Here is a 23,617-nt window from a genome sequence, read left to right on the forward strand (position 1 = left end):
TCAACATTTTCTGAACTAATGTGTTGATGGCCGTTCTGACTCTGGTTTCTCCTGCAGGTTATGGACATGGAGGGCTGGGTGTTGCTGGGAGCAGACAGACAGGAAGTACCGGTCGCAGTGTATCCTGGTCAGGACCTTGTGGAGGCGGACCTCAGCGATGTGCCAGATGTGTACCAGGACCTCCACTGGCACGCACCAAAGACTTACCTGGGGGACAAGGTAAGAGAGGAAGGAAGTGAATAGATTCTGGGATTGAATTCAATTCAAATACTTAATTTGTCCCTCAAGGTACAAAAATCTAAAAACACAAATATAACTTTAATGCTAACGTGAGGAGACACGGCGTGAAAATACATGAACTTACTTTACTAAACCAGCTTTCAGCGTCACATAATGAAAATGTCTCATGCTGCTGCTTCCAGTAGTGAAGTGTTCACTACATTAAAGTCCACTCTGCATCACCTGTGGTTCAGTGTTTATGTCGTTTTGTGAGAACAGACGGGGCATGAACTGAAGTGAGATTAGTAATGTGAGTTTTGTTCTTCAGAGAACGATGATTGACAGTTTGCTTTTAAACACACTGGCACTCACACACATAATAACAGGGTCGGCATGAACAGGCAAACTGTGTCTGAGCCGCAAGAATGAAATGCTCTTAAAACAACTGGAGATGTGGAGGCGGCTTTTGTTTATTTATCAAATCAATCTGTATTTACTCGTGGAAGGTTGACTGAGGAGGCGTCGCATTTGATGATGCTTCAACTTCAACTTAAACTTCACATGAGCGTCATCATCTTCCAGTTCAGGGTTGAACATGTTTTATCTTGAAGCACCCGGCGCGCAAAAACTCATAAACTCATCACAATCTATCATTCGAGTCACAATAATCTGTTTTTAAATGTGTTTAACCGCACCTCACATCATTTTAAGGCATTTCAATCCCAAAGTTCACTCCTGTCCTCCAAATAAAGAAATATTCTGATGGCTGGTCATTGTTTACACCTTACCTGGAAGTATTCTTTTAGACAAGCCAAATGTTAAATAAACATAAGCAGCCGTATTAGAAGTTAATACTTGTTTTATGTAAAGCAGCTTGTGTTGCCTTTTTGTTGAAAGCTGCTCTACAAATAACCGTGCCTTGCCTTCCCCTTAGCTCTGTGACTCAAAGGGACAGACGGTACATAAGTCTCAAACACATTACACAACACACAGATCCAGAGGCTCAGACGAGGTGTTTGGATACAGATCAGGGTTTTGTCTAGACGTTTGAATCGACAACTTTCATGTGTGAGATCCGTTACGCTCCATAAACAAGCTTCGAATGTCAGCTTTGCCAAAACCTGCATGGTTTCCATAGAAATAAAGGCATTTTATCTTTCACGGATAAAACCCAGGCCTCAGATCTTGTTTCTGCTAGACGGTCTACAGTCTGAGTGTAATCCATTGTTGTCTGGATTAAGATACTATAGCATGAGATTGAAGCTCCGAGTCTGTCTGTCTGTCTGTCTGCTTTTCTTAATGCTTCATTTGAACTCCCATCTACCCCTGTTCCCCCAGGTCTCGTCCTACGGAGGTTATCTGAGGTACCGTCTCCACACTCAGACCATGAGAGGCGACGTGTTGTCTCTGCCTGCCGAGGCCTCCAGGCCTGACATCATTCTCAAGGTACAAAACACGCGCAAACATCAGTGTAAACTAGTCAACACATCCTCGTCTGCCAGAATCATGACACACAAACACGTGCACAGACACATACACACAGGCGTCTACACACAACGAGAGTGTTATTAAAAGAACCAATCCTCGAATCCTTCTGGCTGTTTTATATGATACAGAACACACACACACACACACACTCTCTCTGCACACACACTCTTCACAGTACTTCCTCTGTTATGCCCCCCCCCCCCCCCCCCCCCAATGCAGGGTAACCAGATGACCCTGGTGTTCATGGAGAGAGAGTACTCCTCACCTGAAGAGCCTCACCTGGGAATAGTTCACATGGTGGAGGTAAAGTCCCGTTTATTTATTTACGTTTATTATTTGTTGTTGATATTAAGTTGACCACAGGTGGCAGTGTAGAGCGCAGGGCAGGTGAATCTAATCATGCATGGGTGCATTAAGCTCGAGGCAGCCGCACCAGCCATCTTATCACCAGACAGGTTTTGTTTGCAGTATACAAAAGTAATTAATTCTGTTGTAACTTACATCTTCGTTCAACTGTAAAGCTGCCAAGACGTCTTATTCTTTGAACAGGACCCAGCCGGGTGACTAACTGCTGGTCAGGAGAGTCGCTGCAGGAGCCGTCAGAGGTTGTTTAAGCTGCACAAGCCGGGAGATTTATGTGAGAAGCTGAATTTAACAGCCCGACTCACGCAGGCCGGCAGCAGCATGTCGGATTTGCCCTATTTTTCCAAAACACTGTTGTCTTGATTTTATAGTGTTGATCACCGGAGGGGGAACTTTTCTTTCCAGACATTGTGGACAATGCTCTCTTGTGTTTCTCCACTAGCTCCGACATGATTTCTAAATAAAATGTAAATCTGGGATGAGAAAAAGTTAAAAGACCCCTCTTTGCTCTCCCATAAGAATGGGACTCTCCTTCCTCCAGTAAAAAGTCAAAATCCATAACCCTCCTCCTTTTCTTTTTGGTCCCCTCCTTCATGAACATATTAGTGCCGTTAACTGTTTTTTTTTAACTTTATTATCTCATTAGTTCGCTGTCCTTCGCTCCTCTGATCCTTAAATGACCCCATTTTTAACTGTTGATCTTTTAAGTAGCGACTGAATATTTACTGTTTGTGCTTCTTTGCTCATTTATATATTTATATTGTAGATTTGTTATGTGTAACTGTGTCCTTAAACCTCCCTGAGGGGTCATTGTGGAATAAAGACAAACCAAACTCCAGAGAAGAACTGATGTCGGCCCTCTCAGTGATCCTTTGTTCACCTCCTCCTCCTCCTCCTCCTCCTCCTCCCCCCTCCTTCCTCTCCTCACAGGGAAGTTTCCGTCACGCTCAGACTGGTAACCTGGTGTCTCGGGAGGAGCTGATGATGGTTCTGGTCGGTCTGGAGTCTCTGCAGATCCGAGCCCTGCACTCCCAGTCGGCCCACTCCGTGTCGCTCCGCGGCGCCGTACTGGAGGGCGCCGAGAGCCTGCCTGCCGGTCGCCATGCCAACAACGTGGAGATCTGCATGTGTCCCGCCAACTACCTGGGAGACTCGTGTCAGGTGAGGGACCACAGCCGTTGTTATCAGCATTTATTGTTAAATTAGACGTTTATGATACCAACATCTTTCAACTTATTCTGATGGATCAGAAACACTGTCCCATACACATCATTGTAAATATGATATTTTAAGTATATCATTTTAAGTTTTTACTATTTTCTGGCATTTTAGAGACAAAAAGGCCAGTCCACTAATCATCAGATTAATAATCTCCTGCTCCTCTCCTCTCTATAGAAATGTGCTCCAGGTTACTACAGAGACACCATTGGCCTGTTTCTGGGGAAATGTGTTCCCTGTAACTGTAACGGGCGCTCTGATCAGTGTCTGGACGGATCTGGAATCTGTGTGGTGAGGATCTTCAGTGATGCTCTGGTTGACAAACACAAACCTTTCTGTCCTTCTTGATGTCCGTCCCCTCTGGCACTGTTTATAGATCAGTCACTGTTTTCTATCTCCGTCAGAACTGCCAGCATAACACAGCCGGTGACCACTGTGAGAAGTGCCAGGGTGGTTTCCTTGGCAACAACAGTCTTGACGGACAGGCGGTGTCATGCTCCAGTTGTCCCTGCCCACTGAGGGTCCAATCCAACAAGTCAGCACTTTTCTCTCGCTGTTAGCGTCATCGTTCACCGTCACTCCCCTGATTTCTCACTTAATGATGAATTTTAATTGAACTCCTTGTGTTTTTTTTGTCTCTGTGTAGTTTTGCAGAGGGTTGTTTGCAGAAAAACGACAGGATGCAGTGTCTGTGTATGCCGGGTTACGCTGGACCACACTGCGAAAGGTGAACAACCTCCGGACAACACTGCACTGCGGTGTTGAAGTGCCTAATTCAACTCTTACCTTTAAAAAGCTTTGTTTCTTTATTTTTAATGCATTACAGCATCAGAGGTTTATTACCAAACCCCCCCAGGGATCAAGAAAGTGCTATCTTACTTTTTTGTTTGTTTTTTTTAACTAATTTACTTATTTAATTCTAATATTTTGAGTTTTTCTGTTTTTTAAGCAAGAACTACACTGTTTACCTCTGTAACTTACTGGCTCCTTCGCTGTGAATATATTTTGTCATTAAAAAGGTTTAACTTCACTATTTACATCTCTCCTAAATACACATGAGTAACTTCACATCAAGAAGTAACCTATGGTCCTCTAACGCAGGTGCGCCCCTGGTTACTATGGCAACCCCATGGTGCTCGGCAGCAGCTGCCAGCTGTGCCATTGCCACGGCAACACGGACCCCAACATGCTGTTCACCGACTGTCACCCGCTGACCGGCGAGTGTCTCAGCTGCATGCACAACACGGCGGGGCCTCACTGTGACACCTGCGCACCTGGTTACTACGGAGACGCCATCACCGCCAAAAACTGCACCAGTGAGTTTATTCGATATATTCATGTGTTCATTTGATCCCATCAGGCTGCTCAGTTTAACAGTAAAAGCTTCAGTGAAATAAAGACGCTCTGATTCATGTTTGAACAGATATCGCTGTGATGTCGTCGATGTATCAGCAAATTAAAAAGCTTTTTCTTTAACCCAGAATGCAACTGTTCTCCGTGCGGCATGGAGTCATGTGACCCTCAGACTGGACAGTGTCGCTGTAAAGCAGGAGTCACCGGGCCGCGCTGTGAACGCTGTGTGGTGAGAGGTTTTATTACATTCTTTATATCTTCATTATGACTCTGAAAATATAATTCATTCATTTAAAAATGTTGCAGCTAGCACGCTACGATCTGTCCTCACGTCTCCTCCTGAATCTGTTGTCCTCTCAGGACGGCTCGTTCGGCTTCGACTCGTGCTCCGGCTGTCGCCATTGCGACTGTGACGCCTCGGCGGCTCTCGTGCAGCCATGTGACCCTCAGAGCGGTCAGTGCGCCTGTCGGCCCGGAGTCAACGGGCCGAACTGCAAACAGTGTGCTCCTGGACACTGGGACTACGGACCCAACGGGTGCAAGAGTGAGTGGATGTGTGAATTACGACATACAGTGAAGCACTCTGCATACTTTAGTTATGGCTCGTGGACTTTTCTGTTTGTTAAAGCACCTAGTAAACTGTTAATCAGACCACAGCATCTTTGCAGCCTATAGAGGAGCCCACATGGTCCACATTCCCACTGCAGCCAATACAGTAGAGTGTACTCGACTCATATTCAAATGAAAACCAGTAGCTGTAGTATTAGAAACGGTGGCGTCAGCAGCAACAGCAGCAGTATTAGTAATAGTAGCTGTAGTAGCCAGCAGTACCAATAATATTAGAACTTGTAGAGTAGTATATATATATTTGCAGTGATAGCCAGCATAGCTACTTTTATTTAATCACTCTGGGGATGCAAAATGGTTAAAGGCAAGACAGCCTTATTTATATACCACATTTCCAACACAGAGGCAAAAACAAAGGCAAACAAAGAAAATACAATAAATATAAAACAATAATAAAACCAGAATAAAATCAGTAAAATATAAAGAAATAGATTTAATGTAATAAAATACAGTTAGAGTGCAGTAACAAGCTGCAAGTTGCCCCAGATAAATAAATGAAATCAACCCACTGTTGAACTCCTCGTCTCTCCAGAGTGTAACTGCAGAGGAGGTCGCTGTGACCCCCGGACAGGAGAGTGCCGCTGTCCCGACGGGATGACAGGAAAACAGTGCGACACCTGCTCACAAAAATACAGCGTGCCTGTAGACCACCATCACGGCATGCACTGTGAACGTAAGTGAAACACGCACGAGCGGCAGCAACTGGGCAGGACTTCCTTTTGTGTTTGAAAGAAAACTTCAACGAGAACAGAACAAAAATTACGGAGGAATGAAATTGTGTGTGTGTGTGTGTGTGTGTGTGTGTGTGTGTGTGTGTGTGTGTGTGTGTGTGTGTGTGTGTGTGTTTCCCCTCGCAGCTTGCGACAACTGTGTCATCGTCCTGTTGGAGGATCTGGACAAGATGAACGACAACTTCCGCTCCGTCGCCGGTCAGCTGAGCAGCCTCAACGCCAGCTCCATGGCCTGGGCTCAGCTGAACAACCTCAACAAGTCTGTGGAGGACATCGCTGTGAGTGCGCGCACACACACACACACACACACACACACACACACACACACACACACACACACACAGATATACACAAACACAGGCTGTAAGACTGCTGTACTGTTGGTGTCATATATGCTGCACAGGCATTTTATTTTAAATAAACTCCCATGATTCTAGCGCGCCTTAGAGAACTACAACAGCACGCTGGATGACAGCAGGAGTCGGGCCGACATGCTGGATGCTGAGATCATGAATATCAATGACGACATTGATGAACTGCAGGCCAAGGTGTGGTCACTGATGACTCTCACACACACACACACACACAGAATTATTCTGTCTTCGTCACCACAAAAGTAAAAAATGTTGTGAAAGTGTCTGTCGTCACGTGGAACTGAGCGTGTCGTGTGTGTCGTGGTGTTTTCAGGCGTCAACGATGACTGACCGGGTCGGTGACCTGCGGGACAGTACCACTAACACACACCAGAGGGCGCAAGACCTGCTGTCCTTCATCAACAACATAACCATGGATTTAAACGGTGGGACGGAGGACAATGAGTCCATCATGTGACAGCTGGGACAGAAACACTGATTCTTAACGTCTTTTTCCAAATGTATAGAAATCTCAGAGAATATTTAGGTCAAATTGTATTCACAATACCGAAAGTAAAGGTTGGAAATAGGTTTTAAGTAAGTTTTGTCTCCAATGAAAATAACATACATTAATGACACATGACTGAATCTGGTGAAGACCAGTTATGACATTGAGAAAACTTTAGTTTGCTGTCTTTCAGAAACAAAAGGTGATGTTTGTCCAAAGATGAACCAGGAGTTGATTGATTCGTTTTTTCGTGATGCTTTCCACAGATATCATGCTGATGGCGAACCGGTCCTCGCTGAATGACACAGAGGCGGAGCAGGACGACGGGGAGAGGGAGAGGAAGATGAGGGAGGTGCAGGCCATGCTGAGGGAGATGAGGTACAGGAGCTGTGTGGGACAGAAGAAGCTGGCTGACAAGGAGAAGACGGAGGCAGAGAAACGTCAGTTCAAACACACACATCCATAAAACACTGACGAATAAGTTCCTCTAAAACACTTTTATAAATATTGATCATATTCTATTTATGTATATTTATATATTTTATGTTTAGACACTTTTACTAAATTTAAATTCTGATTTGCAAAAGGAAGTTGGGACGCAACATGTGTCCTATAAATAGTAATCATTACTTTGGTTATAAGAGCTATAATTTGATTTGCCACCAAACTTTCTAAACTGGAAGAATCAAAGTTCATCATCAGTCTACTCAATGTCAGAGCTACTTAGTACTTAATTTAACACCTGATATCTGCTTAGAATAATCACATGGACTCTTTTTGATTCAGCCTCTTGAGATTAATTTGGACATAAAGTTTTTGAGGATTTATGACATTGCTGAACTGCCAGACTGTTTTTAATGTTTGGAGAAACCATATTTTAGTGTCAGTTGTCGTGTGTTGTATCTGGATTATAAAGCTTTCTTTTTCAAAATGACAATGGCCAAAAAGAAGATTAAAGTCTAATCTCTCCAAACACATACAGTGCATCCGGAAAGTATTCACAGCGCTTCACTTTTTCCACATTTTGTTATGTTGCAGCCTTATACCAAAATGGATTAAATTCATTTTTTTCCTTAAAATTCTACACACAACACCCCTTAATGACAACGTGAAAAAAGTTTTGAGATTTTTGCAAATTTATTAAAAATAAAAAACCTGAGAAATCACATGTACATAAGTATTCACAGCCTTTGCTCAATACTTTGTTGATGCACCTTTGGCAGCAATTACAGCCTCAAGTCTTTTTGTATATGATGCCACAAGCTTGGCACACCTATCTTTGGGCAGTTTCACCCATTCCTCTTTGCAGCACCTCTCAAGCTCCATCAGGTTGGATGGGAAGCGTCGGTGCACAGCCATTTTCAGATCTCTCCAGAGATGTTCAATCAGATTCAAGTCTGGGCTCTGGCTGGGCCACTCAAGGACATTCACAGAGTTGTCCTGAAGCCACTCCTTTGATATCTTGGCTGTGTGCTTAGGGTCGTTGTCCTGCTGAAAGATAAACCGTCGCCCCAGTCTGAGGTCAAGAGCGCTCTGGAGCAGGTTTTCATCCAGGATGTCTCTGTACTTTGCTGCATTCATCTTTCCCTCTATCCGGACTAGTCTCCCAGTTCCTGCCGCTGAAAAACATCCCCACAGCATGATGCTGCCACCACCATGCTTCACTGTAGGGATGGTATTGGCCTGGTGATGAGCGGTGCCTGGTTTCCTCCAAACGTGACGCCTGGCATTCACACCAAAGAGTTCAATCTTTGTCTCATCAGACCAGAGAATTTTGTTTCTCATGGTCTGAGAGTCCTTCAGGTGCCTTTTGGCAAACTCCAGGCAGGCTGCTATGTGCCTTTTACTAAGGAGTGGCTTCCGTCTGGCCACTCTACCATACAGGCCTGATTGGTGGATTGCTGCAGAGATGGTTGTCCTTCTGGAAGGTTCTCCTCTCTCCACAGAGGAACTCTGGAGCTCTGACCGAGTGACCATCGGGTTCTTGGTCACCTCCCTGACTAAGGCCCTTCTCCCCCGATTACTCAGTTTAGATGGCCGGCCAGCTCTAGGAAGAGTCCTGGTGGTTCCGAACTTCTTCCACTTACGGATGATGGAGGCCACTGTGCTCATTGGGACCTTCAAAGCAGCAGAAATTTTTCTGTAACCTTCCCCAGATTTGTGCCTCGAGACAATCCTGTCTCGGAGGTCTACAGACAATTCCTTTGACTTCATGCTTGGTTTGTGCTCTGACATGCACTGTCAACTGTGGGACCTTATATAGACAGGTGTGTGCCTTTCCAAATCATGTCCAATCAACTGAATTTACCACAGGTGGACTCCAATTAAGCTGCAGAAACATCTCAAGGATGATCAGTGGAAACAGGATGCACCTGAGCTCAATTTTGAGCTTCATGGCAAAGGCTGTGAATACTTATGTACATGTGATTTCTTAGTTTTTTATTTTTAATAAATTTGCAAAAATTTCAAAAAAACTTTTTTCACATTGTCATTATGGGGTGTTGTGTGTAGAATTTTGAGGAAAAAAATTTATTTAATCCATTTTGGAATAAGGGTGTAACATAACAAAATGTGGAAAAAGTGAAGCGCCGTGAATACTTTCCGGATGCACTGTATTACATGCGCGTACTGTCAGTGTGTGGATGGTCTACACAGTGCCAGCACTCCACAGGAGAAACCAGGTCCAGATCAAAACATATCCTTAAACTACCCCTCTTTGTCTCTGTCTCTGTCTGTCTGTCCTCCTCTAGTGTTCGATCGTGTGAACAAACAGTTGGCAGGTCGTCAGGGAGACAACAACGACTTGGCCAAGGCTATCAGGGACCGCCTGGCCCGCTTCCACTCTGAAATGATGGATCTGCGAGACGCCCTGAACGAGGCTGTGAACAACACGGCCAGAGCCGCAGAGATCAACAACGTCAACGAGAAAACCCTGGAGGACAACAAGGTGAGCCGGGACATGAACAAGAGCGGTGGGGAAGGAGTAGAGGACGGTGATGGAAGGTGGTACTGACTCTCTGACTCGCTCTCTCTCGCAGAGGAGGATAGAAGACCTGCTGTCGCAGCAGAAGGAGGTGAACGAGCAGTTACAGATGGCTGAAGATGATGTGGCTCAGGTCAACGACGTGCTGCCCATGCTGCACGACTCCAAAGAGGTTCGAACAAACTAAAACACACAGATTTCAACATGTAGTGAACATTGTGAACAGGCTCTGCAAAGCTTACCTGCAGCACACCTGGTGTTCAAACTCTAGTCGTTTAAATCCACTCAGCAACTTCACAAAAGACACAAGAAACTCGTTGTGCAGTCTTCTTCGTGGGCCTCAGGGTTTCATACGTATATTACGAATCAGATCTGTTTAAGATCATCATAAGATTCGTCTCTTTAACACTTCGTCTGACGTCTTTCTCAGGAGTACGAGCGGTTGGCGGCCCAGCTGGACGGCTCCAGGACACCGTTAGCAAAGAAAGTGCAGACCTTTGCTTTGGTCGACTCTAAAATTCCCCTGGTGGAGGAAGCCGAGAGACACGCCGAGCTGCTGAACGCTTTAGCCATGAACCTGTCCAGGTAAGAGACGAGACCGACTGTTTGTTAAATTAAGAGGTAGATAATATCAGAAGTTGGTAAAGATGTTCATGATCCTTTATATTACAAATGTAAAAAACATTACGAGTTGTTTTCGTCTGTTTGCAGTTTGGTTGCAGAAACCAAGAGGGGGGGATTTGTGGATGTAACACAAGCCTACAACAAGATCATCAACAGCATCAAGGAGGCCGAGGAGGCTGCCAAGATGGCCGACAAGGCTGCTAACGACACTGTGGAGGTACAGGACGGACACACACACGCACACACACACACACACACACACACACACACGTTTATGCTTTAATAAAACGACAACAAATTAAAACTACTTATTTATTTGTGTGTGTGTGTGTGTGTGTGTGTGTGTGTTCAGACCATGAAGAACCAGGATCTCAGTCAGATGGCTGAATCTCTGAGGAACCACAGTGTGGATCTGAAGGAGGAAGTCGAAAAGCTAAATGATGAACTCAATGACGGTAAACACACGTCTTTACGTCTTTATCTTGTGATTTGATTTATATAAGAGATGTCATGAAGTCAAGTTAAGAGTCTTGTAGAAACTGGAATCAGTTTGGGTGTTTCAGTAGTTGAAGGTTGTTTTTTTTTTCCCCTCCTCTTTCGGCTGCTCAGATCTGAAGCCGCAGCTGGAAGATGCTCAGAAGCGACTGGATGACGCCAAAACCAAACAGGTTGAAGTGATGAAGGACCTGGAGACAGTTCAGAACAACCTCAACTTCACCACGAGTACGCACATTCAACACACACACACACACACAGAAATGACTACATTGAATTAGCGTTGACGCGTTTGTTTAAAGCAGTTTTAAGCCTCAAACTCAAGAGCAGCAAACGCTAGATATCATCAAGACCTGGAAGCAGCTGAAAGCATGTTCAGAGAGCTACGGTGAAGATGCCAGCAGTAAACATGTTAGTTTTTTCGTCCTTGTTTTGCTGCGATGAACAGATGTGAGTCAGGACATCGAGGAGGCAAAGCGAGCGGCGGAACTGGCGAACACCACGGCCACGCAAATCAACGATGCCCTGCGTCCCATTAAAGAGCGGCTGGACCAATGGCAGCAGACCTACGGAGACGCCAACGCCACCAACGACGACATCAACAACGCCCTGATGGAGGCCAACAAGACCGGTGGGAGTGTGTGAATGTGTGTGAATGTATCGCCAAAGAAACATCCTGAAAAAAGAGTCTTTATATCACGTGATTTCTACACATCTTCAGCTACGATGCCTCATTGTCAGTAATATGTTTACTTCATTGTCCCCTCAGATGGCTTCAAAAATATTCTAGTCAAATATTTGATTAGTTTATCGATTAAATGTAATTCGTTTCGGCTTTTCTGTTCTATATAATTCTAAATTAAATATATTTGGGCAATTAGCAATTTGAAGATGTTATCTTTGACTCTGGGAAATTAATGATATAATAATGGCTTTATTTATACAGCACTTTTCAAAACAAAGTGCTTTAAATGGCAAGATTAAAACAGTTCAGACGATTAGAATAATAGAAAAATTAAATGGAACATTTGTCACAACTTTCTGATCAAATAATTAATGAATAATGGGCACGTTAATAGATACATCCCTAATGAAAAAGTGAAGCTGTCGTAACTTGATGTAACTCGCGCTCTGCAGTGAACTCGCTGGGTGAGACGATTCCTTTGCTCATGAAGAAGCTGGATAAACTGCAGAATCACTCCGCCCAGATGCCAAACATCTCTGAGAACATCAGCCGCATCCGGCAGCTCATACAGCAGGCGCGCAATGCTGCCAGCAAGGTACACACACACACACACACACACACAGACACACACACACACAAAAATACAAACAATGCCTGCTTTTCTTCCAGCAGTTTCTTATTACCTCGTCTCCTCGTCTCTCCTCCGTCCAGGTGGGCGTCTCGGTCAAGTTTAACGGGCAGTCTGGCGTTCAGGTCCGTACTCCCCGTAACCTGGCCGACCTGGCTGCCTACACCTCCCTGAAGTTCTACATCACCCTGCCGGAGGCGGCACGAGCCAGGCGGCAAGGCGACGGCACCCAACAGTTTGTCTTCTACCTTGGCAACAAGAATGTAAGCATCACCACGGCAACACAGAAGCTCATTTCATGTTGTTTTATTTGATATATTTTTGTGGGATTATTGTATTTTTGTCTTTTTATTATACATCATACATATGAGTCTTGTTTTGTCTGTAATTTATAGATATTTTTGAAGTTTATTTAAGTATGTCTGTACCGCTCTGAGTATTACGCAGCGTATCTCCACAATGACACTATGGCGTTATGGAGTTTTTAGGAGTTGTAGTCCACTAAGGAGATCTTTGGCATAGAATCTGAGGGGAGAAGACAACGGTATGGGTTTTTGTAGTTCATTACTATCTGTCTGGTATTTGTAGTCCAGTAAGGAGTTCCTGGGCATGACGTTGGAGGGGAAGAGACTGCGTTGGTACTTTAACGTTGGAGGAGAAACTGCTGAGGTGCTGATGCCTGAAGACGTCAAGTCTAATGGAAACTTCAACAGCGTAGTGCTGGAGAGGTAACACACACACACACACACACACACACACACACACACACAATAAAATATGTACATGTATACATGCCATGGTTACATGCACATATTTGAAACTGCTTTATCATTGCTTTGTTCTTGAGAGGTTTTCTAATGTTTAGCCTGCTTTATGACTACAGAGTGGATATTTCCTTCCATTCTTGTGTTAGTCTGTTGTTGTTTTATTACAGTTAAACCAATGTAAAGTGTCCAGAGTTGCTCTAGATGCTGTTTCAGAAACACATTTATGTCCAAAACATTGTATTCATTATGTAAGTTAAGATATTGACTCTCTCTCAGCGGTCAAACCCGTCTATCCTTCAGCCTCCACGACTGCTACTGTTTATTCGCATGTATCTTGTCCTCAATCTGTATGCATGTCTATTTGTCTGTCTGGCTGAATGCAGGACCCTCCAGTACGGTCAAATGTCCATGTCTTCAGAAGCCTCTGAGGGCGACCAAAGAGTCACCAAAGCCTATGTGGAGGCTGGAGGAGATCAGGGGCTGCTCAACCTCCTGACCGACGACACTGTCTTCTATGTTGGAGGATACCCGAGTACTTTCAAAGTAAGAACATGGAGGGCTGTGTGCCTCTGTTGAGGGGTTGGGCTCAGTTATGGAGGGCAGCCCTCATTTAAATGCAGTCAACCCTGTAAATGAAACACATTTCTTAATCAGTGAATTGCTGAAACACTATGATAAACACAACCTATAACAATTTAAAACTTGGCCTTTTAGCTTATATTGCTCATGCTAGCTGCACATTGACACAACATAACAAGTTTAGGAGTTTCTAAGGATATCTGAGGGTTGATGTAAATTGAAATCATATACATGTACGAGTATCCAGCTCCTAAGTTCTTTATCTTTATTCTCTTGTTTCTTTTAGCCCCCTGCCCCGCTCACTCTGCCTAACTTTAAGGGCTGCATCGAGCTAGATACACTCAACGAGGAAGTGCTCAGTCTGTATAACTTTGAAAACATCTTCAAACTCAACACCACAGAGGAGAAGCCTTATGGCAGGTCAGTGCACACAGTGTCATAGCTAATTTATTTATTTGAAATCTTTGTTGGATGTTGCCCCTGGCTTTCTCATCTTGAAAAAAACATAAATAACCTCCAGTCTGTTTTTAAGAACTTGAAATGATCAAACACTTTTCTCTTTTGACTTAACTCACTCTCATATTTTCCATTTGTCTTCCTCTAAATGAAATAAAAATGCTAAAAACAGGTCCAAGCCGGTGCTGACTCAGGCCTGGGTGAATGACGCAGCGTATTTCGACGGCACCGGCTTCGCTCAGATCACCTTCACTGATGAATCGACTCGCATGCAGCGCTTCGAACAGGAAGTCAAACTGCTGTCACACAACGGAGTTCTGCTCCTGCTGCAAAACGGGGTAAAGACTTCAATAATTCATTGGTGTTCATTCATTCATTCATTCTGGCGTCCTTCATTAAGTTTTCACGTTTACATAAAACACATTAAATAAATACATTTGCCAAGAAAGCTCTCTTCTCATTGTTTTCTCCACGTCTCTGTCCTCCATCAGAATCAGTTCCTGTGTCTGGTGGTGCTCCAGGGCAGACTGAAGGTTTTCTACGATTTCAGTGGTAAGCTGGTGGAGCTCCAGCCTAAAGACGATACATCTGATTTCCTGAAGATCAGCGACGCCGACCCCAAAGCTGTGAGTCTGCCGTGTTTTTCCGTCTCTCTGCCTGTCTGTCTTTGTCTTTCCCATGTGTGTTAGAAATCGTTAATTGAAGAAATAGAGATCCTTAGGATGCAAAATGGTTGCCTGTTAGCTAAAATAAAAAATAGTATTGATCATTTACACCTCAAGTTTTCTAATCTGTGTGTGACATGTTGTTTTTGACTGTGTAGCTGGAGATTATCATCCTGCGTTCAACCCCGAACCGTATTGTGGTGAGGAACAACCGCGTCGGCCTCTACACCCACTCCTTCACAGAGAACATCCCCCCGTTCAGTGGCAGCTACTACCTGGGAGGAGTGCCGGAGCACAAGATGCCTGCTGGGTGAGTAGGACACACACACACACACACACACACACACACACACACACACACACACACTTTTCAATTTTCTTCAATCATCTTATCTTATCATCACAACTTGAAAAAATTTTTGAGGATTTATTATTATTCTTTAAAGCTTCACTAATCAGTTTTTTTAGCCACACCAGAGGGGGTCCCCCCACTTCATACATACATTACAAGGAATTTGCCGTGGTCTGATGGTGGGAGGTAGAAGGTAAAAGAATAAGATAAGATAAATAACAAACAGACCAAAATAAAATGTCCAGATAAAGTGGTCCAGACTGAAATTATTGGATGATTGGTTGAAATTTGGTGCAGATATTCATATTCCCTACATGATTAATTGTAATAACTTTTCTGATCCTTTAAGATCATTTACATTTTTACATTTTCAACACATTTTGTCCTACTTTGGTTTATGTCCAAAATACCTGCAAAACTAATCACGTCCCCATCAGCCTCAGCTGTTTAATGCTGATTAACAAATGTTAGCATGCATGCTAAACTGTTAGCATTGCTATTGTGTGCATGTTAGCATGCTGATGTTAGCATTTAGCATGCAAAACTTTGTTAATTAGCAACAAACACAAAGCACAGCTGAGGCTGATGGGGATGTCACTAGTTTTGCAGGAAACCTAAGGACAAATTAAAGTCAGCGTCACAGAGCCCCTAGCGTGGCTGTAGACTAGTTTTGTTAGCCTCTTTTAGCTCATTATTTTGCTTTTATGGCACATTTCCTGTTGTGGTTCACCCAAACACAGGGCCAACAAAGTTAGCATTTTTTCTCAGTAGGAGGTAAAAGGAGAGTAAATGTTGGACTTTTCTGTTTGCTGTATGTGAAAGTAGGCAACATGTTAACTGTAACAACTATATAAGCCAGTAATAAGTCCAAGGTGTGTGTTTTTCTGCCCCTAATTGGCCAAAGAAAACAATCAATACAGCTTTAAATGAAAAATGAAGTCAGTTAAAGAGTCTTCAGGCTGTTTCATTCTGTCTCTGTCTCTTTCCAGGTTGAAGTCTATGTTTCCTAAACAGGGCTCTCTGAAGGGCTGTTTCAGGAACGTGAAGGCGCAGAACTCTCACATCGACCTGAAGAGGATGACGAGCTCTGGAGTCAGTTTCGGCTGCGACAGTGATCTGCTGGTAAGACAACACAGTTCACCATTCAGCTGGTGTAAAAAGCAGTACATGCAGTTTTCTCCATGGCATTACATTGTACATTTGGAGGTGGGCAGATGCCAACAGTTTCCATTAAGAAAAATCTCTATCAAGCTCAGATACTAGTCTGTGCCTTTGTTTTTATTTACCCTTTATTTAACCAGTGATTCTCTTTATGTACATTATCATTTAAAGAAATTAAAATGTGTCTGTAAATAATTACACAAACAATTTGGGATAAAATAATAGAATAAAAAAACAACAAATATATACAATGCTCCCAACAGTATAGTAGAAAACAATGTAACTTGTTTTACTACAACTTCTACTACCCTTTTCTTTTTACAAAACAATTCAGTTAGTTCAGTCTCGAGTTTCGAGAGTAATGTTTTCTACATTTTGTACTGAATAGGCAACATTTTTTATGTCTTAAAGGTTATTTTAAATTGCTGAAATTATAACTGAAGTGTGTGAGAGGCAGTTTAGTGGTCAGTAATGGTTTGATTTAGACGAGGCGATTATATAATTTAGATAACCACATCATCTGCATACAAATTAATCTTTGTTGAATCTTTTCCTCCCGATATTGTTTAATAACTGGTGTAATAATAAGTAGTAAGTAAGTAATAAGGTGCTAATATAGAAACTTGTGGTACACCTTTTCTAATCTTTACAACATTAACACTTTGTATTCTGTCTGAAAGCTAATTTCTGAACCAGCCTTGTGCCCTCCTCTGGCACTCTTTTATTAGCTCATGTCCAAGCGTTCTTGTCATCCTAAAATGAATAGTTTACACAGAAATCTGCCTCATCAGATAGTAAGAAACATCAAAATGTTCCCTTTTCCTTTTAATTCTGCCTTTTTGTTGGTGTTTATGGAATATAACAACACAAGTAGAAGAAAATAAACACATGCACTCAATAATACAGTGTGTCTTGACCTACTGTGTGTGTGTGTGTGTGTGTGTGTGTGTGTTCATGCAGGTGGCTCGTGAGGCTCATTTCTCTGGTCAAAGCTACCTGGACTTGGCTCTGACCAACATTCCCACCCTCAGGAACAACTTCCAAGCCAGCTTCAGCTTCAGGACCGAGAAGAAGGAGGGACTCATGTTCTACCACCACGATCAGGTCAGACCAGCCTCCCACCTCTCTTGCTCCATTAGCATTTACCATGATGTTTTCCTTTGTCCTGCTTTGGTGTCCTGGACTTTCAAGTATCAAGTATCATCTTCTTGCAAGTTGTGTCTTACACACACCTGTGGCTGTTGTGTGTGTACAGGAAGGAGTGTGTCAGGTGTTTTTGAACGAGGGCCACGTCGTGGTGAGAGCTGGCAACAGCGGGTATAAGACGCAGAAGACGTACAACGATGATAACAGCCACTACGTCACTATCTACAACAATATCAACGGGTAGGATGATAAGTTCTGTAGAACCCCTCATGTGAAGAACCAGCATGCAGCTTCAAACCTGTGTGTTGAAACTGACTGTCCCTCCAGGATGCGTCTGTACATGGACGACGTGCTGGAGAGAGCAAAGGAGGACATCCGGCTGGACCCCAGGAGGATGAAGACCACAGAGGGAAGCACCTTCCTGGGAGGAATGCCCAACCACGGCCTCACCAATCTCACGGGATGCATCAGCAATGTTTTCATCAAGAGGTGAGAAGAGAAGGGCAGGAGCAGCACAACAGTTCAAAGACTTTGAAAAAATGACATCAAAAATGATCTAACCAACAATGAATAATTATAACAATATACAATAATGACAATATTCCTGTGAACAAGTGCTGTCTGTGTAGCCAAAGCCTGTCATCACTTATGCCTCTGTGCCACAGAATTTCATTGTAAAAACTGTAAAACTGTAAAAAGACATCACAGTAGCATCACAGTGGGCGACACAGTCTTTGCTTGCGATCAACACGTTAGGTGTACTTTGTTCTTAAACTCCACAACTGTGTTTTTGATCTGTGACTCATCTAAACCCAGTGTTACCATGTGATCTGGCTCAGGTTTAGCTGCTGTTATACAGGAGAGATCATCTTCATGTCAAAATGAATAAGCGAGAGAGAGGTCATCTATAGTTTAACTGTTTCTAATTAGCTGTGACAGTTGATGTGTAGATCATGAGAAGGTGGACCATCAACACTCAGCTGGAGCAGCACAGAACTTCATAAATGATGAATGAAACACTTCAGTACTACATCTGACTTTTTCTTAATTTCACAAACAAAACAGGTGAAGACCTCCGAGCACAAACAGAAGAAGCTACAGCTGTTAGCAATAAGCAAGCTGACACTTTTAACAGACTGATTTTACAAATTTCCCAGCTGTATATAACAATAATTCCTGTTAATAAAATGAATCAATTAATATGACTCAGACCCAGTGGATGGATTAACCAATATAATTCAAAATCATCAATCAAGTTTATGTAAGTTTTTGCCTAAAATGACACTTTCCCATTATGAGACATTACGCTTCGTAGCTACTGTAGCTAGCAGCAGTGGCAGTGTTTACTACAGGTCTGATGGTTCTGACTGAAACTACACAAAACGTCATTTATATATTAAAAACGTATAACTAATGTTGAGTGTTTTTTCAGTTTAAAATGTGTGTGTCTCTTGTCTTTAGGGACACGAGTCCTCAGATGGTTTTGAACCTGCTGAAAGCTAAAGAAAACGTCAACGTTCCTCTGGACTGTCCCGCTGCCAAAAAGCCTCAGCAGATCGTCGCAGCTCAGCCCAAACACAGCAACAAGCCCAAGGTACACACACACACACACACACACACACACACACACACACACACACACACACACACAGAGCAAATTCTGCTTTTCCCATGAATAAGATAACAAAGACCAGGTGAACCCCTGCACCCAGTAATAAACAAAATAAATGTACTCTCTCAGGGAAAGCACAAGAAGCCGTCGGGCTCTCGCAGTCGCAACACCAGGGAGTCCTGTCAGGGGGACCTTTCAGACCAGGAGGCCGGAGCGACGCACTTCAGCGGCTCCACCCACAGCTACCAGAGATACGACTCTCTGCCCAGCTCGCTCAGCACAATGTGAGTGTGTGAACTAAGTTTCCACCCTGTCGGAAAAACTATTATGTTTTATGTTTATCTTTTTAGAAATGCAACATTTTTGAAGATTTGAACGTATTGAGAAATGTGTTTCATAATGTTTTCTCAACGCCTTTTAGTTGGATTGTCATGACAGTTGGTACAAAAATCCCCTGACTTCTCCTATAGCGCCATCATCTGGTCCACATTGCTGTCAGCCTCAGCTGACTTCTGTCTGGTGCCCTTTTAGCAAAGTTAGCATGCTAACATGCTGAAGTAAGATTAAAAACATGGTAAACATTATACTTGCTAAACATCAGCATGTCATGGCTGATGTTAGCAGGCTGATGTTAGCATTTAGCATTTAAGTTCAGCCTCACAGAGCTGCTAGTGAGGCTGTAGACTCCCACAGAAGTTAGGAGGGAAGTTAAGGGAGAACTACAAGTTGAATTCTGAATTGTTAATAAATGTCTTAACATGGAAGGGGTCGCCCGCGGTGACAAACATACAGAGAATGGTCACAAACACTGCAGCCCTACAGGCTGTTTTAGCTCTGATACACCTGTACTGGTGCTGGGACAGACAAAATCTAGATATTTTTGGCTTTTGGTGTTCTGAGATGTTTGTGTGTTAATATTTGATCACCCTCCCTCTCCCTCTGCAGGCCTCACATCTCCATGGCGATGAGGATCAACTCCTCCGATGGTTTGGCGCTGTACGCGGCTGGCGGGCAGCGCGGCGGAGCTGTGATGTCACTCAGCATGTCAGACGGCCACCTGCTGCTTTTGTTGGACGGAGGAAAGAGGAAGGTCAGCCTGCGCAGCCGCAAGAAGTACAACGACGACCAGTGGCACACGGTGAGGTGACCGGGCTGCCCGGGAAGTGGATCTGTGTGAATCTATGTGACATTTGCAACAGGCTGCGTTCTATTTTCATCTTGCGATTTAAAACATTTAATAAAAATGTAAAAGTTTGATGAACTGGATACACTCATGTAACCCAGATTAGAATAAAACTCATATAAAAACTCCTCACAGTCTAACAGTGTCTCACCTGCTCTGTCTTTATGTCTCTTCAGGTGTTTATAAAGCGTGAAGGAGAGAAGATCAGTCTGATAGTGGACGGCATCAGCGCTCAGTCAAAGAAGATCCCCGGAGGAGACAGGACTCGTCTCACCGGGCCTTTATATGTGGGAGGAGTCCCGCCCTCACTGACGGTACGACATCCAGACACACACACACATAACACACACATAAGGCTCTGTTACACGTCCGGATGTAATAATACATATTTATTTACTACTTTACTGTAATTTATACACATTTATACACAATCGATCCAGTTGGTCACCAGCTTCAGGGCAGAGATCTGCAATGAATCGGTAATAAATACTAGTTCACTTTGGAGATTCCCAGCTTTTGCTGACTTTCCCCCAGGGATGGTAACAGAATGAGGGTAACATTTACATTTAGACTGCACCGGTTGTCTCATTCTTGTTGCGTTTTCAAATTTTGTTTGTAGAAAATTATGACACAGGTTGTAGTAAAAAGAATCAATCAACCAAAAAAAGTTAATATCTGAACTTCGTCTCACATCTCTTCTGTTCTTCTTCATGTGTTAATAAAGCTGTCTGTGTTGTCTTGTTATAAACTTCAGGCCCCGGGCACTGGTGGTTTTGTCGGTTGTGTCAGGGACTTGACGCTGAACGAAGCCCCCGCAGGAAGCCCTGCCCACAGCCAGGGGGCGGTGCCCTGCTTCCAGAGTCCTCTACAGCCCGGAGCGTATTTCTCTGGGCAGGGAGGACACATTGCTATAGGTAGTTATCATCACTCTTCTCTGTTTTTAGATTTATTTCAGTCTTGTTTGGGTCCTGACTGAAGGCTCTCTCTCTCCCCGCAGATGAGTCTTTAGTTCTGGGTCGGGATCTGGAAATCCAGTTGGAGGTTCGGCCCGTCTCTGACTCTGGGCTGCTGTTGCATTCTGGGACATCAGCTGACCAACACCTGAGCTTAGTCCTCAGCCAGGGAGAGGTGAGGCCTCGCGTGACGTGTTCTAATGACAGCTGCAGACATTTTTATCTAATTGTAAAATAAATTTAAAAAAAGGAAAACTGAACTGTGTGTGTGTGTGTGTGTGTGTGTGTGTGTGTGTGTGTGTGTGTGTGTGTGTGTGTGTGTGTAGGTGACCGTTTCAGTAAACAGCGGCAAAGGTGAATTCTCTACCTCCTTCACTCCTGAAGAACCTCTCTGTAATGGACGCTGGCACACAATCACAGGTGAGTTTACATCAGCAACTTGTTCTGTTGTCACGCTGTTGTCGTAACACTGAGACACTGATGATGATGATGATGGTCTGTCGTCTGTGTGTCTCCAGTGGTGAAGAAGAACAACGTCCTGCAGCTCCATGTTGATGCAGCCAGTGAGCACAGCGTCGGCCCCAAACAGAGCCGCTCTGCAGGGGCCAAAGAGACCGTTTACCTTGGAGGGGTGCCCGGTAAGTACACACACCTTCACACAAACACACACCCCTCTTTCTTTGCACGATGTCAAAATCAGATTCTTTCACCTGATCTTGTTTCGGTCCAGTGCAATTATTTGATATGGTGAATATTAGTTCTAGTATATATAGTCTGATGATGTCCTGATGAGCTGCTGACGGTGAAACCTCAATAGGTCCTTATAGATTCTCCACATCCCTCATCTGGTTACTCATCCACCCATCATTCCAACCTTTTCCTTGAAATTGTTTATTCTCCAAACATAAACTCTTCATCATAATATTGTGTTATTTTATTTCTGACATTATGGCTTTTTCCATAACATTACAGCTGTATTCTTGTGATGTGGCTTTCTTTCTCTCTATTGCAGGATTGTAAATATTGAAACTGAGAGAAGCAGCAGAACTGTCACAAACAGGAAATATTTAGCATTTGTTAATAAATTATCTAACCGATTATTTGAAGACAATATCTGATTCAGCACAAATTGTCTTAATGTTGACTTTTTTTTTCTAAAAATATTAGAAACTCGAAACAGTGGCCCTGATACTGTGTAGTACAATGCAAATGTGCTTCTCTACCTGAGAACATGTACTCTTGTTCTGATTGGCTGTTTGGGGTTAGACATGTGTCTGTTGGAGGTTACTTCTCTCCCCTTTTCTCTGTAACACGCTGTTCCTCTCTCTGTCCACCAGATGGCGTCACAGTTCCTGGTCTACCTGCTGCCCTGCCAGCCTTCCACGGCTGCATCCGCCAAGCGACGGTCAACCACAGACCTGCCATGTTGTCCAAACCGCTCGCAGTGCACGGAGCTGTGGGGACGCAGGGCTGCCCTCACATGTAGACCCAATGCAAACACACAGTCTTATCCTCACATTCCCCAACTGCAAATTACTGGTGGTGGGCGTCATGTTACTGTAGCTAATTTAAATATATATATTAATATTTATTTTCTATTTTCAGAAAAATGTATATTTTATATTTTCCTGTTTGTCGTTGCGATATTACTGGTTTGTTTTTGTGCTACAGGTTGCTACAACAGCGTCTGCACATAGAGATGCACTGATACAAGTGACCGGTGCACCATATCAAGTAACTCGAAAATCATCAATCAATAAAATGTGTAGTATATTGTAAATAAACACAGCTTGATTTTTCTTGCTTTTGCAAACACATTTTTGTCCTTTGGCCCCAAAGAAATTTCCTGAATTTGTGATATATATTCAAGTAAAGGTTGTATACAGCGGTTGATCGTGCATCTCCAGCAGAGAATGTTAAAATACCTACTGAGTCGGTACACTGTGAACACTGTAACGTATGAGCAACATCCTCAGGCAGCGCTGACGGACAATGTTACCTGGAACCGGGACTAGGACCGCACTTTTGGGAATATCAGAGTTAATTAAGTTTCAGTGACGCATATTGGAGTTGTTGTAATTACCACAGAAACAGATATATCCCACTTAGGCCACATGTCAATTAAACCCAAATTTAATGAATATATTGTTTTATTGTCACGGTGATTTAAACCCTTGCGCACTAGTCGTGACTTGTCAGCTGACTTGAACATTCCCAAGTCATAAACACGGGACTTGTTCCCACATCCCACCTGTCAGCTCCTGGTCCAGGTTTCAGGCAGCGTTTCCCGCCTCTACTCCGTCATAAATGTAAACATGTACCAAACATGAGTGTGAAGCTTGTATGTAATATAATAACCACTTTTTAAAAATATCTCACAGAAAGAATAAGCTGTCCCTCCCCTTCACTCCCGGCCCCCCATGTGTTGTAAATGTATTTTAAATAAAGTTTTGTTTCATACAAACTGT

At 43.5% G+C, this 23,617-nt stretch overlaps 1 protein-coding gene across 1 annotated transcript in view; it reads left to right on the plus strand.

The window, feature by feature from the left end:
* The window catches only part of lama5 (laminin, alpha 5), an 85,403-nt gene extending 61,790 nt beyond the window's left edge, over positions 1-23,613 (plus strand). Inside the window, exons 38-80 of the mRNA XM_070909902.1 lie at positions 58-219; positions 1,558-1,665; positions 1,927-2,010; positions 3,001-3,231; positions 3,466-3,579; positions 3,693-3,823; positions 3,935-4,015; positions 4,390-4,604; positions 4,770-4,870; positions 5,002-5,185; positions 5,801-5,941; positions 6,126-6,277; positions 6,437-6,547; positions 6,687-6,798; positions 7,127-7,300; positions 9,611-9,807; positions 9,899-10,015; positions 10,274-10,428; positions 10,555-10,684; positions 10,820-10,922; positions 11,077-11,190; positions 11,411-11,593; positions 12,100-12,242; positions 12,359-12,538; positions 12,864-13,003; positions 13,426-13,585; positions 13,908-14,041; positions 14,250-14,415; positions 14,569-14,703; positions 14,901-15,052; positions 16,084-16,216; positions 17,216-17,359; positions 17,511-17,641; positions 17,729-17,890; positions 18,863-18,995; positions 19,143-19,297; positions 19,959-20,151; positions 20,373-20,510; positions 20,951-21,110; positions 21,194-21,324; positions 21,476-21,569; positions 21,668-21,787; positions 22,487-23,613. Coding sequence (XP_070766003.1) covers positions 58-219; positions 1,558-1,665; positions 1,927-2,010; positions 3,001-3,231; positions 3,466-3,579; positions 3,693-3,823; positions 3,935-4,015; positions 4,390-4,604; positions 4,770-4,870; positions 5,002-5,185; positions 5,801-5,941; positions 6,126-6,277; positions 6,437-6,547; positions 6,687-6,798; positions 7,127-7,300; positions 9,611-9,807; positions 9,899-10,015; positions 10,274-10,428; positions 10,555-10,684; positions 10,820-10,922; positions 11,077-11,190; positions 11,411-11,593; positions 12,100-12,242; positions 12,359-12,538; positions 12,864-13,003; positions 13,426-13,585; positions 13,908-14,041; positions 14,250-14,415; positions 14,569-14,703; positions 14,901-15,052; positions 16,084-16,216; positions 17,216-17,359; positions 17,511-17,641; positions 17,729-17,890; positions 18,863-18,995; positions 19,143-19,297; positions 19,959-20,151; positions 20,373-20,510; positions 20,951-21,110; positions 21,194-21,324; positions 21,476-21,569; positions 21,668-21,787; positions 22,487-22,635 — 6,153 coding nt within the window. The 3' untranslated portion in view covers positions 22,636-23,613. The remainder of the gene's footprint in view (positions 1-57; positions 220-1,557; positions 1,666-1,926; positions 2,011-3,000; positions 3,232-3,465; positions 3,580-3,692; positions 3,824-3,934; positions 4,016-4,389; positions 4,605-4,769; positions 4,871-5,001; positions 5,186-5,800; positions 5,942-6,125; positions 6,278-6,436; positions 6,548-6,686; positions 6,799-7,126; positions 7,301-9,610; positions 9,808-9,898; positions 10,016-10,273; positions 10,429-10,554; positions 10,685-10,819; positions 10,923-11,076; positions 11,191-11,410; positions 11,594-12,099; positions 12,243-12,358; positions 12,539-12,863; positions 13,004-13,425; positions 13,586-13,907; positions 14,042-14,249; positions 14,416-14,568; positions 14,704-14,900; positions 15,053-16,083; positions 16,217-17,215; positions 17,360-17,510; positions 17,642-17,728; positions 17,891-18,862; positions 18,996-19,142; positions 19,298-19,958; positions 20,152-20,372; positions 20,511-20,950; positions 21,111-21,193; positions 21,325-21,475; positions 21,570-21,667; positions 21,788-22,486) is intronic.
* Positions 23,614-23,617: the final 4 nt, after the last annotated feature.

The sequence above is a fragment of the Enoplosus armatus genome, chromosome 8, assembly GCF_043641665.1.
Source record: "Enoplosus armatus isolate fEnoArm2 chromosome 8, fEnoArm2.hap1, whole genome shotgun sequence".
In the NCBI taxonomy this organism is placed as follows: Eukaryota; Metazoa; Chordata; class Actinopteri; order Centrarchiformes; family Enoplosidae; genus Enoplosus; species Enoplosus armatus.